The 17,435-nt window shown below is 41.6% G+C and overlaps 1 protein-coding gene across 1 annotated transcript in view; it reads left to right on the plus strand.

Moving 5' to 3' along the window:
• PSMD13 (proteasome 26S subunit, non-ATPase 13) overlaps nucleotides 1-17,435 on the plus strand; it is a 31,859-nt gene that overhangs the window by 3,238 nt on the left and 11,186 nt on the right. The window contains exons 6-9 of the mRNA XM_085882496.1: nucleotides 2,865-2,951; nucleotides 4,352-4,523; nucleotides 11,232-11,311; nucleotides 14,824-14,949. Of these exons, the coding sequence (XP_085738622.1) occupies nucleotides 2,865-2,951; nucleotides 4,352-4,523; nucleotides 11,232-11,311; nucleotides 14,824-14,949 (465 nt within the window). The remainder of the gene's footprint in view (nucleotides 1-2,864; nucleotides 2,952-4,351; nucleotides 4,524-11,231; nucleotides 11,312-14,823; nucleotides 14,950-17,435) is intronic.

Below are 17,435 nucleotides of genomic sequence, written 5' to 3' on the forward strand. Positions count from 1 at the left end.
GCAAGAGCTAGAACACTGAACGGATAAATGATATAACAGATAAAAAGAGGATGCAAAACATAAACCATCGGGTGGACAAGTTGGACACAGAGGATGCATGGGGTGGAGAAGATGGATGCAGAAGGAAACTCAAAGGAAGGAAAACTTGAAATTTGGAAGGGGCAGGGATTGGGGTGGGGTTAACGAGGGAACAAAAGATCATGGTTTTGGATTTTGGACGATCTGAGATGGTGCTGGACAGCTATCTTGAAGACCTGGATGAAGAATGAGATTGAAGAGGATGTGGAAGTTGATTCCACAGGTGGGAAAAATAGGAACAAATGAGTGGATGTGAGCAGTGATCCTGGATTTAGGTAGTTTCACCGTAAGTGGGTTGATGATGGACCATGTGTGCCCTGCAGAAACCTGGGGAGGGGTGGCGTTGGGGTGGGGGGACAAAGCATGGAAAGAGCAGAGAGGAGAAGACAGGGAGACCACCGACCTGTTGTTGATGGCAAAGTGAAAGGCCCATAGATTCAGCTTAACCGCCGGAGATTAAAATTATCTTTAAGGCCTTGGTTTTCACAGCGTCAATATGAGACAGGGGAGCCAGCCAAGATGGGAGAGGAGTATTCCATCGAGCTGCGGATGAAGGCCTTTAAGGTGGATAGCAGTTCAGGTGTGCCAATGAATTATTTGGTACAGCAGAGGATGCCCACCCAGTCAGTGGCTGGCTTTAGAGGCCAACTGTGAAATGTGGTTTCCCCAAAAAGATCATGGGTGATAGACCCAGGAATTAGAATGACTGAACTTCCTCAAGAGGATTGTTAAGGAAATAAATAGGAGAGTTTGTCAGATGGTCCTTTCGGAGAGAGATGGCGAGAGTGTGACATGGTGAGAGATTGATAGACATATCCCAAGTGTTTGACCATCATGTGATTTTTGTCCAGGCCTGAAGAGAGGGAAGAGGCTGCAGCCTGGCTGTCTGAAGGATGAGTGATGTCACAGCACAGTCATGGTGGAGTCGTCATCCATCCATCCATCCATCCATCCATCTATTGGGACCATACTCTGTGCAGAGCATTGGTGCTGCCTAAGCAGTCTCCTTGGCTATTGGGCACAATCCTGGAGGGGTCACCATTCTGACACAGTATACCAGCAAGCTGGCACTCATTTTGCCGACCTCGGAAGGATGACAGGCCAAGATAACCCCACCTGATATTAATTCAACAGCTGAGTGGGATTTGGACTCAGGACCCTCGGATCCCAAGACCGCCACCCAAACCCATATGCCAACACCAGGCATGTGGAGTCATCAGGAATCGATAAATAGGATTTTCCACTCTGAGATGAAGATCAGAAGGATCATTGATGAAGATCAGGAATAGAACTGGGCTCAGAACACTGCAGTGGGCAACTCCAGCATTGACAGGGAGAGGAGATGAAAGGATTCTGTTGAGTGCCACATGTTGGCTACGAGAGTAGAGAAAGTCAGTAAGCCATGTGTGGAGTTGGCTTTGGATGCCATGCAGGATATAATTCAGTTTAAATAAATGAATGATTTCAAAGATCTTTAAAAAAAAACATTCCCGAAGTATAGCACTATTGAAAAAGTCTTGTACATCACCTCAACACACCACCATATTTAACATGTCGAAGTACTGCTAGAGGGAAGGCTTTTGGAAGTGTTAAGAAGGTGATTTGTGTTCTACAGTGTTCAAGTATACAATCCAATGAAATTAAAATAAGGATTGTAAACGTCGTATAAATCAATTCCGGAATTTAGCGCCGTTCACGTAGTGGTGATTCCATCACCCTATCCAACGCATTACATTAGTTATTTTTGCCTGTTGTATGTATCCTTTTGATGCCCTTAAAAACAGTAAGTTTCCTGTTTGGAATGATTTTCAATTTTGTTTGACGGCCGGATAGGTAGACGGTAAAAAAAATTAATTTATCTCGCTCCTCTCTGAACATGTGCGATCAGGCCAAATTCAGAGACAAAGTACGGTAAAACGGCAAGTTTGTTTTCCCATTCATGTTCAAAATATAACATTCAATTTAAACAAGTTGTTACTCGATCATAGACTGACTTGCTTCACCCCGCTTTAGTTTTGCGTGTGCGGGGTCATGATAGAGTGTAGAACTAGTTTTGCTGGTGAAGGCTCGTGTCTATCTGCATCAGCGGTCAGGCCGAACAATGGATGGAATTGACAATGTTGATTGAGGCATGTTACCATTCTTGGTCTTTATCGCCTCGCCGCCTCCCACCTACCAATAAATATATATGTACTATCGATACCCGTGCACATGCACGGGATAGCAGTTCAACATAGCTGGTAGCAGACGACAGACCGTACACGGGGAATGACAAAAATACGCATTGTGCAAAATGCAAGTGGTTCTATGGAACGCCAAGACTTCCCAAACATTGTCGGCATGTCCGCTAAGTGCCACAGCAATTTCTTAGGGATTGTGTGACGGCGAGCCGAGTTTTTAGTGTGCAAGCTTGGTATTATAATACATATATATATATATATATATATATATATATATATATATATATATATATATATATATATATATATATATATATATATATATATATATATATATATATATATATATATATATAGTTTTTTTTTTAATGCGATTGTCTCATCAAAATGTCCTTCAGCCTCTTAGTATTGATGAGATGGATTAGGGCCGGAACATAATCTCCATATCTTGACAAATAGCTGTAGCATGGAGCTTACTACTTTTGTGCTCTTGGCCTCAGTTTATTTCCTCTCATTTTACTTTTAAATATATTTGTCAAATCGTTATAATGTGCCTCTGAGGCATAGATGAATGTTCTAACATTTGTGTGACATCTTCCATTGCAGGTAAAAGGAAGTGATGAGGCAGTGGTTCTCTGTCGAACCTCCATTGCAGGGATCAAGATGGAGCAGGGGGAGCTACTGGATACCAAGGTGAAACAATATGCACCATTATTGAAGGAAAGTTTGTATTACGACAGGTATAGGTCAGAAACAATGTTGCATTTACTCGATCTTGTAGCATTTCTCATATTTGTGCTTTCAAAAAAAATAGAGGAGTAAAGAAAGTTGTGCAGATGAGCATGTCGATCGGAGACCCAGACTCGCGATATTTGCAAGGCAGGTCCAAATCACACTTACCTTGTAAAACCACATTTGTCTGTCTGTTGTCTTCTCATCTCCAAGATGGTCAAACACTTTGGAATATGTCTTTTAATCCTGACAAACCTCACACTCTCACTCTCCGAAAGGACCGTCTGGCAACATCTCCCCCTCCCCCCTCATCTATTTTCTTAACAATCCGCTTGAGGAAGTTCAGTCATTCAATCTCCTGTGCCTCATTATAATCAGCCATGTTCTCTCTTGGGCAAACCACACTTCAGAGTTGGCCTCCAAAGCCAATTGCCGACTGGGAATCGTTTGTCGTACAAAGTCCTTCCTTGGCATACCTGAACTTTTATTTCAGTTTTTCCTTCCTGGGAGTTTGCTTCTGTATCCATCTTGTCCACCCCCTGCATCTTTCCATACCCCTCATTCTCTGTCTCTTCGGAGAATCTTTGGCTCTCGCTGGTTGGACTTTGTGTCCAACGAGCGGTTGTTGAGAGAGACTCAGATTTGTTACCTGCATAGTCCGTGAGCATCAGCTGCGGCTGTATGGACATGTGGCTCATTTTCCTGATGCTGATCCTGCTCACCAGATTCTCTCAGCGAGGGAGCCTCGTGAGTGAAGGAGGCCAATGGGCCAACCCCGTGCCTCGTGGTTTCAGCAGATTGATCAGCATCTTAAGGAGATCGGGATGGGCCAGGCATCTGCCTGGGGGATGGCCAGACGGAGGCCCCTGGAGTACCGACAGAAAGTGGACGCAGCGACGCGCTGCTCTGGCGCATGCTCCCATACCTGACCTGGCCTGACTTCTCTCTTGTCTTTTACTTTCCTGTTTGTTTCTATCTCGTTTTTCATCATCATTGTTGTTGTAGTTTCTGGAAGTCATCATTTATGAGTACCAATTGACCTGCGGTCGTGTTTGATTTTAATTTTAGTTTGTTTTGTTTGAAGTGTGCAGGTGCTTTATGAAATTCCTTTTGTGAAAACGATATTGCTTTTATTTTATGACGTCTTGTGTTTTTTATCCATTTTTTTTTTTATTGTCGACTCCTTGGTGCCCGACACATTTTCATGGAAGGCACTGCTAAGACTTGTTAATCATGTTGATTATTGCTGTTGGTGGTAGTTTTAGTTGCTGTAGTTTTATTGATTTATTTACTTTGATGTACCCTGAGTATGTATACTGGTTTGATTCATGTCCTAATTGTTTTGCTTTTCTGGCTTCTAGAGAATGATTGAGGAGGTCGGTGAACTTTTGGAGAACCTTGTGGGTGTGACCAGTGTACACAGTCGCTTTTACGACCTCTCCAGCCGCTATTACCAGCTTATCGGTGACCATGCAGCATACTACAAAGATGCACTTCGCTTCTTGGGATGTATTGACCTCCAGGAGCTCTCTGGTATTCCGTGTTTTTTTTTATTCTTGATCTTTTATGTGAGCCCTCTTTTAACCCCGCTAATCCCAGTTGCCAATTACACTGATCATCATAAAAACCATCAGAGCCATGGATTGCATCTCCAATCATTCTGTTGTTCTTAATATGAGAAATAAATATTGTGGATATTTTTAAAGATTTACCTTGTAGTCTTGCCGATATTGAAACGAGAATGAAATTTCTTCAACTATAGCTCACAAGTTCTGGCTGAAGATGTCTTGAATGCAGCAAATGATCAAATGATTGCACAGCACATCCACTCGGACAGCGGCACCGTGCCATCACATTGGCAAGCTGCTGCCATTTAAACCTTCAGGAGGATTCATTGAGCGGGTTCCACGTTTGGGGCAGCTACAGATCGTTCTTGTTTATTTTACCCCATGTCCAACTGTTCCAAATCGTGGAGGGGGGCAGGGGGAATAGTAAGGGGAGAGGGGAGTAACTGGATGCCATCACATACCAACCTTTTCACATGAGCAGTTTGGTTTGAAAGCTTTTGCAAACCAAAGGACGTGGTTTGACAACTCCACTTCGAGACTGTTAGACTTCCCTTTCACTGTTCTGGGTGAATTTGCTCGTGTGGATCAAGTTGATGTTGAATGCAATTTAAGAATCTGTAAACTTTAATGCTAATACTCAGCATTCATACCGGTGCAAATAGTACTGTGGCTGAAGCTGAAAAAGGCTCCATTTTATGGAGCTACTCCTACCGGAGGTATTACAAGCCGGGGCTGGTCTCGTTTTAACCATCTGGCACTGTTGTTCTATGCAGTGTTGGTCACATGCAGGAAAATTTGTATCATTTTGGTCGAAATTGCCAAATTTTGGGTATATTTTTGGCTCCTTGACTCCCCACCAGCTTAAAACCTCATATAATATATTGATACATGTCTTTTTCAATGAAATACACAGGTATAACCACCAGTGGTAAAAAAAAAATTAACAGGGCTGATGTCATCAAATAAGCAAATAATTGAAAAGGTCATTTTTTTCACAAGTTTCTGCAAACAAGGGGTTAATTCAGCATGTTGTACCCAGTTGCTGTAACTACAACATCACTTTTCAAAAACTAGAGATCCAGACGGTTAAAACGAGACCAGTCCCAGCTTGTTATACCTCTGGTAGGGGTGCACCTAATTTATTGGGCCTTGGCCCACTGCACTAAAATGTGAAGGGGGTTTGACCCTTCCTGATCAAGCATTCTTTGAAGTTGCATCATGCTTTTGGAAGTTTTCTTTTGTAGTCAAGTTTTTGCTTTGTTACAAAGTTATTTCTAAACTACATGATTGGAGCTTCGTACTCTCATTTGAAAAACAAGGGCTCCGGGAGCACATTCACGCAGTTATTTTGATGTAACAATCAAATTAAATAGTTTCAACTTTATTTTGAGATTTATGGTGACAGATGGAACGAGATATGCACTCGGTAGAGCGCATACCTCCCCCACGTAATGCCTGATACACGATAACATATGCCCAATACATTTTTGAGATATCAAGATTTGTATCATTTTTGGCCCAGTCTATCAAAGGTGAAGAATCACTTTAAAAATTCGAGTAGTCGGATCTTCACCAAAATTGAATCAGTTCATCTTTGCAACACACTGAACCTGCCCACAAAATTTCGGCCAGATCCGTCCACAATGTTTTGAGATATCCTGTGCACAAACAAACAAACAAGCGGTCATAGACTGGTATTTATGAAATTGTCAACTTGACCTCTGACCTTGTCTAATAAAAGCTGTCTCTAGAGAAGATAGCGACGCAAGCCAGAAGTTTCTACGATGATTCTGTACCAAACCATCAAAAATCGAATGTTTTGGATGTTTGACCTCACTGTGACCTTGACCTTTGACCGATTTTGACCAAAATCTAATCAGCGCTAGCCACCACTCTCCTGAATCGCGTGGTGTAATTTGACATTGGTAGCTTCTTCCGTTCTCGAGTTATCATTTTTGGATGTTTGACCTCACTGTGACCTTGACCTCTGACCGATTTTGACCAAAATCTAATCAGCACAAGCCATCACCCTCCTGAATCACGTGGTGTAATTTGACATTAGTAGCTCCTTCCGTTCTCGAGTTATCGTGCCTACAAAAAAACAAACAAACAGAAACGGAAGTCATCAATATACTTACGAAATCTTTAGATTTCGTAAGTAACAAGCAGTCATAGACTGGGACTTAAGAAATCGTCAACTTGACCTCTGACCTTGTCTAATAAAAGCTGTCTCTAGAGAAGGTAGCGACGCAAACCAGAAGTTTCTACGATGATTCTGTACCAAACCATCAAAAATCGTAACGTCGACCGAAGCAAAAATCTCCATTTCTCCACGCAATTATTTTATATTATTTCATCAAAGTCACAAAACCGCAATATTTGTCCATCCAGCAACAATCTTTACATAATCCGACGGCTTAGCGAGTCAAGCAATGCGACGTTAACCTTTATTGGGATAAAAAAAGACTTTTAAACACCATCTTTATCGAAAACACCGTCAGCGCGCACACGCAAAACCTTTACGTGATCAACGCCGCCTCTGCTCAAGTGCACTGCATCACGTGACGACCCGTGACGCGCGAGTGAAATATTTTTTTATACAATCTTAAAACGTCTCCAAAACATCCGATTTTTACCAGAATTTCGACAACCGAGTGTTAAGCGTCCGAAGCAAATGCAAAAACCGAAGACAAAATTAAAATTGAAGTTAAAACAAACTCGTAACGTCGACCGAAGCAAAAAAACTCCATTTCTCCACATGAATTTACGGAATTATGTTTGACCTCACTGTGACCTTGACCTTTGGCTGATTTTGACCAAAATCTAATCAGCACGAGCCATTACCCTCTTGGATCACGTGTAATTTAACATTGCAAGCTTCTTCCTTTCTCGAGTTATCGTGCGCGCGCGCGCGCGCGCACACACACACACACACACACACACCACGGAAGTCATCAATATACTTTCGAAATCTTTAGTTTTCGTAAGTAACAAGCAGTCATAGACTGGTACTTGCGAAATCGTCAACTTGACCTCTGACCTTGTCTAATAAAAGCTATCTCTCGAGAAGGTTGCGACGCAATCCAGAAATTTCTACGATGATTCTGTACCAAACCATCAAAAATCGAATGTTTGACGTCACTGTGACCTTGACCTTTGACCGATTTTGACCAAAATCTAATCGGCACTAGCCATCACCCTCCTGAATATCGTGGTGTAATTTGACATTGGTAGCTTCTTCCATTCTCGAGGTTTCGTGCCTACAAACAAACAAATAAAAATGGCCCATAGGGCCATGACTTGACGAAATTCAACAAGATCGCGTACCATCGAGAATATTGAGCGATAATAGTTATTTTTGGGGTTAAACATAGTTTTTAGGGCAAACAAACATAAAAACAAAAAAAATTAAACTAAAATACCTGTAATCTCTGTCATCCGTAACGGATGTGACCAATTTTTAATCCAGTCAAAGATACTCCCCTCCTACGTCCATGTTTCAAATTTGAAAGGAATCCGTTAAGATTTGGCGAAGACATGAATATTGAAAATCGGCCCATGCTAAAAGATACGGATTTTCGCGATTTTCAGGAATTTTTCCTGACCTTGACCTTTGACCTTGACATGCCAAAAGTTATAGGGTTCTATTCTGGTGGCCAATAAGTCTATTGGTGAAGTTCCATGACATTCGGACTCAATGCGACCTGTGGAGCGAGACGTACACACAAACAAACAAACAAACAAACAAACAAACTGAACCGACCAACATACTTGACAAAATCGTAGATTTCGGCAAGTAACAAGCAGTCATAGACTGGTGCTTACGAAATCGTCAACTTGACCTCTGACCTTGTCTAATAAAAGCTGTCTTCCGAGAAAGTGGCGACGCAAACCAGAAGTTTCTATGATGATTCTGTCCCAAACCATAAAAAATCGAATGTTTTGGATGTTTGACCTCACTGTGACCTTGACCTTTGACCGATTTTGACCAAAATCTAATGAACGCCAGCCATCACTCTCGTGAATCACGTGTTGTAATTTGACATTGGTAGCTTCTTCCGTTCTCGAGTTATCGTGCATACAAACAAACACACACACAAACAGATGACGGAAGTCATCAATATACTTTCGAAATCTTTAGATTTCGTAAGTAACAAGCAGTCATAGACTGGTACTTACGAAATCGTCAACTTGACCTCTGACCTTGTCTCATAAAAGCTGTCTCGAGAGGAGGTAGCGAAGCAAACCAGAAGTTTCTACGATGATTCTGTACCAAACCACCAAAAATCGTAACGTCGACCGAAGCAAAAATCTCCATTTCTCCACGCAATTATTTAATATTATTTTATCAAAGTCACAAAACCGTAATATTCGGCCTTCCACCAACAATCTTTGCATAATCCGACGGCTTAGCGAGTCAGGCATGCGACGATAACCTTTATTGGGATAAAAATGACTTTTAAACACCATCTTTATCGAAAACACCGTCAGCGCGCTCACGCAAAACGTTTACATGACTCAACGACGCGTCTGCTCGAGCACGCTGCACCACGTGACGAGCCGTGACGCAGCGAGTGAAATATTTTTTTATACAATCTTAAAACGTCTCCAAAACATCTGATTTTTACCAGATTTTCGACAAGCGAGTGTTAAGCGTCCTAAGCGATCGCAAAAATCGAAGCCAAAATTAAAATTGAAGTTCAAACAAACTCGTAACGTCGACCGAAGCAAAAATACTCCATTTCTCCACATGAATTTACGGAATTATGTTTGACCTCACTGTGACCTTGACCTTTGACCGATTTTGACCAAAATCTAATCAGCGCTAGCCATCACCCTCCTGAATCAGGTGGTGTAATTTGACATTCGTAGCTTCTTCCGTTCTCGAGTTATCGTGCCAACACACAAACACACACACAAACAGAGGACGGAACTCATCAATATACTTTCGAAATCTTTAGATGTCTAAGTAACAAGCAGTCATAGACTGGAACTTACGAAATCGTCAACTTGACCTCTGACCTTGTCAAATAAAAGCTGTCTCTCGAGAAGGTAGCGACGCAAACCAGAAGTTTCTACGATGATTCTGTACCAAACCATGGAAAATCGAATGTTTGACCTCATTGTGACCTTGACCTTTGACCGATTTTGACCAAAATCTAATCAGCGCTAGCCATCATGCTCCTGAATCACGTGCTGTAATTTGACATTGGTAGCTTCTTCTGTTCTCGAGTTATCGTGCCTACAAACAAACACACAAACACACACACAAACAAGCAGTCATACACTGGTACTTACGAAATCGTCAACTTGACCTCTGACCTTGTCTAATAAAAGCTGTCTCCAGAGAAGGTAGCGACGCAAACCAGAAGTTTCTCTGATTATTCTGTTCCAAACCATCAAAAATCGAATGTTTGACCTCACTGTGACCTTGACCTTTGACCGATTTTGAACAAAATATAATGAGCGCGAGCCATCACCCTCCTGAATCACGTGGTGTAATTTGACATTGGTAGCTTCTTCCGTTCTCGAGTTATCGTGCCTACAAACAAACACACAAACAGAGGACAGAAGTCATCAATATACTTACGAAATCTTTAGATTTCGTAAGTAACAGACAGACAGACAGACAGCGAGGGGTGAGAACATAACCGCCTTCACCTTCGGTGATGGAGGTAATGAGGCTGGCAGGATGGCCTTGAGGTATGCACACTCGCTTCTAAGCTGTCTCGCCTGGATTTGAATCCCGACTGAGCTATGAACTGTTATTCTAGTGTTTTGCAAGCAGGGTGATGCATCAACATGTGTGCTGTCCCTCAGATGGACATTACAAGACTGTCCCGTCTGCTGGCGTTAGTTTGTGGATGTTCAAGATCCCACGGTGTCCTTCACAAACATTGGGCGACCTATTGCCAGCACCATGAACAAATTACAAACGTTAGCCGAATGTCAGGCATGGCCAGCTGGTTCGCAAAAGTGTTTGGCCAAGTTTCCCCCTGCCAATCCCACACAACGAGGGAATAATTGTGGCTATTGAAGAAGAATAAGAAGAAGGAACTGGCAGATGGAATTTGAACCGAGCTGTCTATTTCAGAATTGGATGTGGATGCGAATATAGTTCTCGTGTTCAAAGATCAAGCAGTATAAGAACTTGTGTAATTTGAGGATTATCTGAATGATGTCAGTCCCTAACACTGCAGTTGCACCATGCTGTCTAATTTGTGAGTGGACAAATCGTAAGTGATTAATGATTAGCCACCGTTAATTTGTACGTGCAATAAATGCAATTAATTTTACAATTATTTTGACCATTATAGTCGGGGAGCCAAGCCATTAAAATTAGAAAAAAATTGCCCGGTCTGCTATAAAATTTTAGTGTTGATTTTCAGAAAGACACCCTTTGAGTATATATTATATAAAGATGGAGCTCGAGTGGTGCTTGTGTGATTATGGGTTCGCATGTGTATCTCCGGTGATGGCTTTACTCTTGAATCATTTTAATTTGCAGACGTTGAAGGTTACATTTGAGTTGACTTCTTAGTTTTATTTGGGAGGTTGCTCCGCACTGAAATGGCTTGGTTAGAAATGTTCGGCGCATATTGATGTATTGGTACATATTGAGTTTTGTCTTATGTTCAAAGATGCCAATAATTTCTGTCCTGTCCAATTGCAGTGCAAGAGCAGCAGGAAAAAGCTTTCACTTTGGGGTTGGCTGCCCTCCTTGGGGAGGGAGTTTATAACTTTGGGGAGCTGGTGAGTTTTTGTTCCTTCTATTGTTGTAGAAAGATGTTTTAAAATGTGATGTTTTTTTTCAATACTTTTCACAAGCAAATGCAGTTTTGCTTTTGTTTTTAATGGTGAATTTGTTGATTTTTATTTACTGTGAATTTAAATATCCCATGCAATTCTGGATGCAAGGGTGTGTTGTCAAAGGGATGGTTTTCCTTTTTTTTGTGATGTATATATATTTTTTGTCATTGCAATGATACTGTCGTGTACCTCCAAGCTACATTTTACAAGACACTGAGATAGAGATCTTATAAATAAGACCTCAGATGGCTGATGTGGTTGAGCAGAAAACTGTTCTTTTAATCATACTAAAATATGCAATTTGTTGTCTCTGGCTCTCTGTCTGTCTCATCGCGTTACTTATCCATTACATTGCCGTTACTTGCCAGGGCGACTGAGGGTCGTATGACGGAGGTGATAGTGACTTCACCCCCCAGGGGATTTTTCACCTTGGACAAACACCATGTTAAGGTTTTTAGATAGCCTTTCTACCAGAAGTAAAACACCTTCTGGGGAACACCTACCGGGAAGTAAAAATTGTTATTACCATCAACGATTCAGTCGATTCTGTCCAATGAATGATTACCTTTTTAAAGTCACTCGTGTTGTTTAACAAGAGACTAAAATATATTTGCACGAAATCCGATGTCCATGGGGCATTTAATGTTTATCGCTCCCTACAAAGATTAACAGACTAATAGACTTGAGCCGTCTCAACTAGGTAGGTCGCGAGCTAGGCCACAATAATGTTTAGCTAATAAATGTGTTTAAATGAGCCGTTGCGCATGAAAGATGTATCCCATTGTCTGTCTGATTTTTTTTTTCACCATCAGATTATATGTGGACTTCATGTGGATTGTTTACAAGTTACATTTTGGGGCTTCATACATGATTTCTTCCAGCCGTGGCTTCAAGTGTGATGTGCAATATAAAGTACTAGTGGAAAGTGGATGCAGCGATGCGCTGTGAAAGCACATGCTCCCAATGTATACAGGGTGTTTCAAAAAGAGTGATGCAACTTTAAATGCTGATTTACAAAGAAACAGAAACCTGAGGAATGTGAACCAAACATTTCTTGAAAGCTTATGACATGGTATTTTCTATCACTGATTGCTATTGCAGGAAGTCATTGCTGAAGTTGGTGAGAGTCCAAGGTCTGAAATTGGCATTTATACAATATCCTTGTAATTGACGTTCATCATGTGTGCCACTCCATGGTTCTCAGGCATTGATCCTGATTACAAAGTTCTGTCCAACTTTCCTGTCGGTCTCATGTGGCACTTCCTAGAGGTAGTCTGACACCTCCCGCTTCAGATCATCCAGTGCGGCAGGGCAGTTGGCATAGAGAGAGCTTTTGGCAGGCCCCCAGAAACAGTAGCCCAGAGGGTTCAAGTCTGGGCTATGGGGTGCCCAGTCATGAATGATACCCAGGGCAACGAGGTGGTTTCTGAAGAGCTGCTGCAGGAAAGTGATTGTGTCACCAGCTGTATGCGGGGATGCACCATCCTGCATAAACCAGGTCATACTGAGCTGGTTTAGGGTGACCTTTTGGGCTAGATCATTATGGAACTTCTGCAGCGCTCACCATTGATCATCACTGTCCTGCTGTTGTCATTCTCAAACCAGTAAAGCCCAAGTGTTCCCTATCTGGCATTTAAGGCGCAGAAGCATGTGAGCTTAGGCCATTTCAGGTACCTCTCGGTGATCTCCACAGGTGGTTCCTCCCCCCAGAAAATGGTGTTGTGGTTGTAGATGGCACCGTTCAAGTGGAAATGGGCTTCATCATGAACCAGGTCAGGTTGATCCAGTTTTGGTACCACTCCCTCCTGTCACTGAGCCAGTTGCACATATCAAGTCTCCTTCTCATGTCATCTTGACTCAGTTTATGCCTAATAGAGATGATGTATGAGAAAAGCTTCAGCTCCTTCGTGAGGATACGCCAGACTGATGTTTAATTGATGCCTAGCTCCTGGGAGTGCCGGTGGTGGGACTTCACGGCATCGATGTTGGCTTGCCTCTTAGTTACTGATGCTGGCCAACCACTGTTGCCCTTGCTCTGGTTGTGCACTGTACCCTTGTGCTCAAAATGCTTCACAATACGTTGAATGGCACAATTTGTGGGTCAATCACATGTTCTGAGGTCGTATTCCCGGCTGAACCTCCGGCGGGTGTCTACATATGATTGTCCGATACCACAGAGCCACCACTTTTGTCTTCTGCTTCACTGTCAATGGCATAGTTGAGCTACGGAGCGAGAAATACCAGGGAACAAATACCACGATAACAACACCAAACCCTGAAAAGGAAAACGGTATCGGTCAAAAACCAAAGAAATGTCAGGAAGTCAGAGTTTTATCAATCTTTTTGAAACATCCCGTACATGTACTCTTCGGTCATTTAACATCACTAGTGCATGCCCGTAGGTACGTGCCCGTACATGCCTGGCCGTACGTGCAAACAAAACAAAAAAAAAAACTTTCAAACCGCGTGCCAGAAACAACAACCACACAGGCCGTTCCTTCGCTCTCGCGTGCCCGTACGTGCGTGGCCGTATCTGCAAAAAAAAACTTTCAAACAACCAGACAGGCCGTTCATTCGCTGTCGTAAAGGACGACTGGATTGGGGCATTGTGTTTAAGAAAATCGAGAAAGAAAGAATACAGTCAGTCGATAAATCGAGAAAGAATACAGTAATCGTCACTGACTGGATTGGGGCATTGTGTTTAAGAAAATCGAGAAAGTACAGAAATCGAGAAAGAATACAGTAAGTCGATAAATCGAGAAAGAATACAGTACTCATCACTATCCGGAAGTTCGCATATCGCAGTTATGATTATTCGCAATTTAGTTTTAATGGCCAGTTGTTCAATTAGCGCCAACGTATTTTGCCTTTTCGCAAGGAAAAACACGGAGAGGAGAGGAGAGGAGAGAAAAAACCTGTAATGGCGAACGCGGCTGAGTTTCTCTTCACCATCGACCACGTCTACGCAGCAACGCTTCCTGTCATTGGTTGATATAAAATAGCCGCAGCAACGGTTCCTGTCATTGGTTGGTAAATAAATGGCCATAACTTGGGAAGCACTTGTCTGATTAATATCAAACCTTAAAAAGGCACATCCTCAGGTCCCCAGCAATATATCTGGCAAGTTTCAATTAGATCGGACCAGCGGTTGTCGAGAAACAGTGGTCACAGACACACACGCACACAGAGATTGCTGGAATTATAGATAGATTACTTCTTGTTTTGTGCTTCTTGTACTTATCTGCATGGTCTGTCTGCAATCAAGACATTTACACACATTACTTTTGTTGCATTTGTATTTTTTTTTTTTTAAATATTTGGCTGAACTTTCATTTCTGGTTTAAAGTTAAGCATCTTTGCCATTGCACTAGCTACAAGCATTTGTTGTTAGGTTTTTCATTGTTTTTTTAAAGTTCAGAAATGAATCTCTAAACTTGTGACTGTTCCTTTCATAGCTCATGCACCCATTGCTGGAGTCACTGAAGAAGACAGATAAGCAATGGCTGGTGGATCTGCTGTATGCCTTCAACAGTGGCAATGTGGAGCAGTTCAAGACCATGAAAGTTCACTGGGGAAAACAGGTGAATGAGGAGTATTGTCACGAGAGTTGATCATCTGAACCAGAACTGTTAAACTACCTTATCTTGTACAATTTTCATTTCACTTCACTTTGTCCTCTTGTTCTTTCTTGCAATCCCCATTAAAATATAATTTATCCAAAGAGAAAAAAAATTAATCACACTTAACATGAATTGCTCATTTCATTATCATTCACAAGCCAGTTATTTTTAGCTCGCCTGTTCGAAGAACAGAGAGCTATAGCGATACCCCCAGCGTGAGCGTCAGTGTGGGCGTCAGCGTGAGCGTGAGCATGAAAATGTTAAATTTTTTGTATTACGGAAAAACTCCTCCACGGATTTTGACGAAACTTGGTGGGGGGGTTAGGTATGGTCCAAGGATCATACCATTAGATTTTGGACTTGATCCCCCCCCCCACCCAAAAAACAAATTGTTAGAATTTTTTTTAAAATTTGCATTTCTACATGTTTTAAGTGATTTCCAACCCCCCCCAAAAAAAATTGTTAGAGAAAAAATTTTTTTGCAACTTGTTTTTCAACAAAATTTCGATTTTTTTTTTTTTTTTTTTTTTTTTTTTTTTTTTGCATTTCTACATGTTTTAAGTCATTAGGATTTCGACGAAACTTGGTGGGGGGGTTAGGTATGGTCCAAGGATCATGCCATTAGATTTTGGACTTGGTCCTCCCTCCCCCAAAAAAAATAGTTCGAGACATTTTTTTTTTTTTGCATTTCTACATGTTTTAAGTGATTTCCAACCCCCCCCCCCAAAAAAAAATTGTTAGAGAAAAATGTTTTGCAACTTTTTTTTTCAACAAAATTTCGATTTCTTTTTTTTTGCATTTCTACATGTTTAAAGTGATTTCCAACCCCCCCCGCAAAAAGAAATTGTTGGAGAATTTTTTTTTTTGCATTCCTACATGTTGTGTGATTTCCACCCCCCCAAAAAAAAATTGTTAGAGAAAAAAAATTTTTTTTGCAACTTGTTTTTCAACAAAATTTCGATTTCTTTTTTTTGCATTTCTACATGTTTTAAGTCATTAGGATTTTGACGAAACTTAGTTGGGGGGTGGGTTAGATCTGGTCCAAGGATCATGCCATTAGATTTTGGACTTGGTCCCCCCTCCAAAAAAAATTGTTAGAGAAAATTTTTTTTTTTGCATTTCTACATGTTTTAAGTGATTTCCAAACCCCCCCAAAAAAATTGTCAGAGAATTATAAAAAATATTAATTATTAGACTCGTCTTTTAAAAACTATAAATGTATAAACAGGCAAGCATTGGGTGGCTTTGACACCAACTCTGGTTTTATTTTCTCATCACAAAAAAAAAATAATAAATTTTTTTATTACTAAATTAACGGCAACAATCCTGTTATCATTTGATGATACAACACTTCGTTTGTTGTCATCCCAACACTTAAAAAACAACAACCTGAAATTGCCTGTCCTGTCATGCTATCTCCTAAACGGTTGGGCAGAAATTCACCAAACTTGGTATTCATGATCAGCACATGGCACGAAGGTGCAAAAGCACTATCATGTTGGCCCCGCTCCCGTCAAATACTGAAAAATGCAATTACGGGCACATTTTAAAACTTATTTAAATGAAAACTATCAACATTGAGGGATGCATGAAATACATAACGATTTATTGGATGTGCTTTCGCACAAAAACCTGTCACACCTTTCCACTGAGGCAATAGGATACTCCAATAGGGTGGTAATGTTTGATCCTCAAATAAGCAGTTTCAAACACTGAGATGAGACAAATGAACATCCCTTCTGACTAAGTAACACACTGCTGCCCTTTGACACACAAATCTTTATGAATGTGTGTATTTCTGCTGATGAAAAATATTCAGCATTAACCTCAGCGATTGAGTGAACGGGAAACTCGAGCAACTTCAAATTATTTAAGTAAAATATTGTTGTAGGCCGAGGGTCGGTGGCGAGAATGACCACTAGGTGGGGAAAGCTTGCGTCGTCTCCCACCAAACTCCCCGGAATTGTCGGCCGTCGCTCGGATAACTCCACGAGCCGGCAGGTCGTTTAACTGACCGTGGTCGCCAATATCCCAACCGCGTAGCATAGGGTCTATTTGTCTAAAACCAATTTACCGAATTAAGTACGCGATTTCGACGACCGGGGAAACTACGCCCTTGGCATGTCTTGCTCGAACCGGGTCACTCTACCGACTGCGGTAGAGTTCCAACCACCGACGACCAACTCCGGTTCGGGTGCAGCCGAGCGGAAACTGCCAAAGCCGTGCCGACTGGAATGAACGGATTATTATCGGGTATAAAACCCTGCCTAAACTCAGATCCGAACCATGCTGGACCAATGCAAGAATGAACGGAAACGAACTGGGAACATTTCTAACAAGTTTTATTTACAGTAAATGAAGACACAAAGCAAGACTTAACAGGAATATGCACGAAGTATTTACAATGATCCAAAAACTTATTCAGTTCGACTTAAAGACGGGCCCAC

The sequence above is a fragment of the Eptatretus burgeri genome, chromosome 5 (genome assembly GCF_056783735.1).
Source record: "Eptatretus burgeri isolate ZD-2024b chromosome 5, Ebu_testis_v1, whole genome shotgun sequence".
Taxonomy (NCBI): domain Eukaryota; kingdom Metazoa; phylum Chordata; class Myxini; order Myxiniformes; family Myxinidae; genus Eptatretus; species Eptatretus burgeri.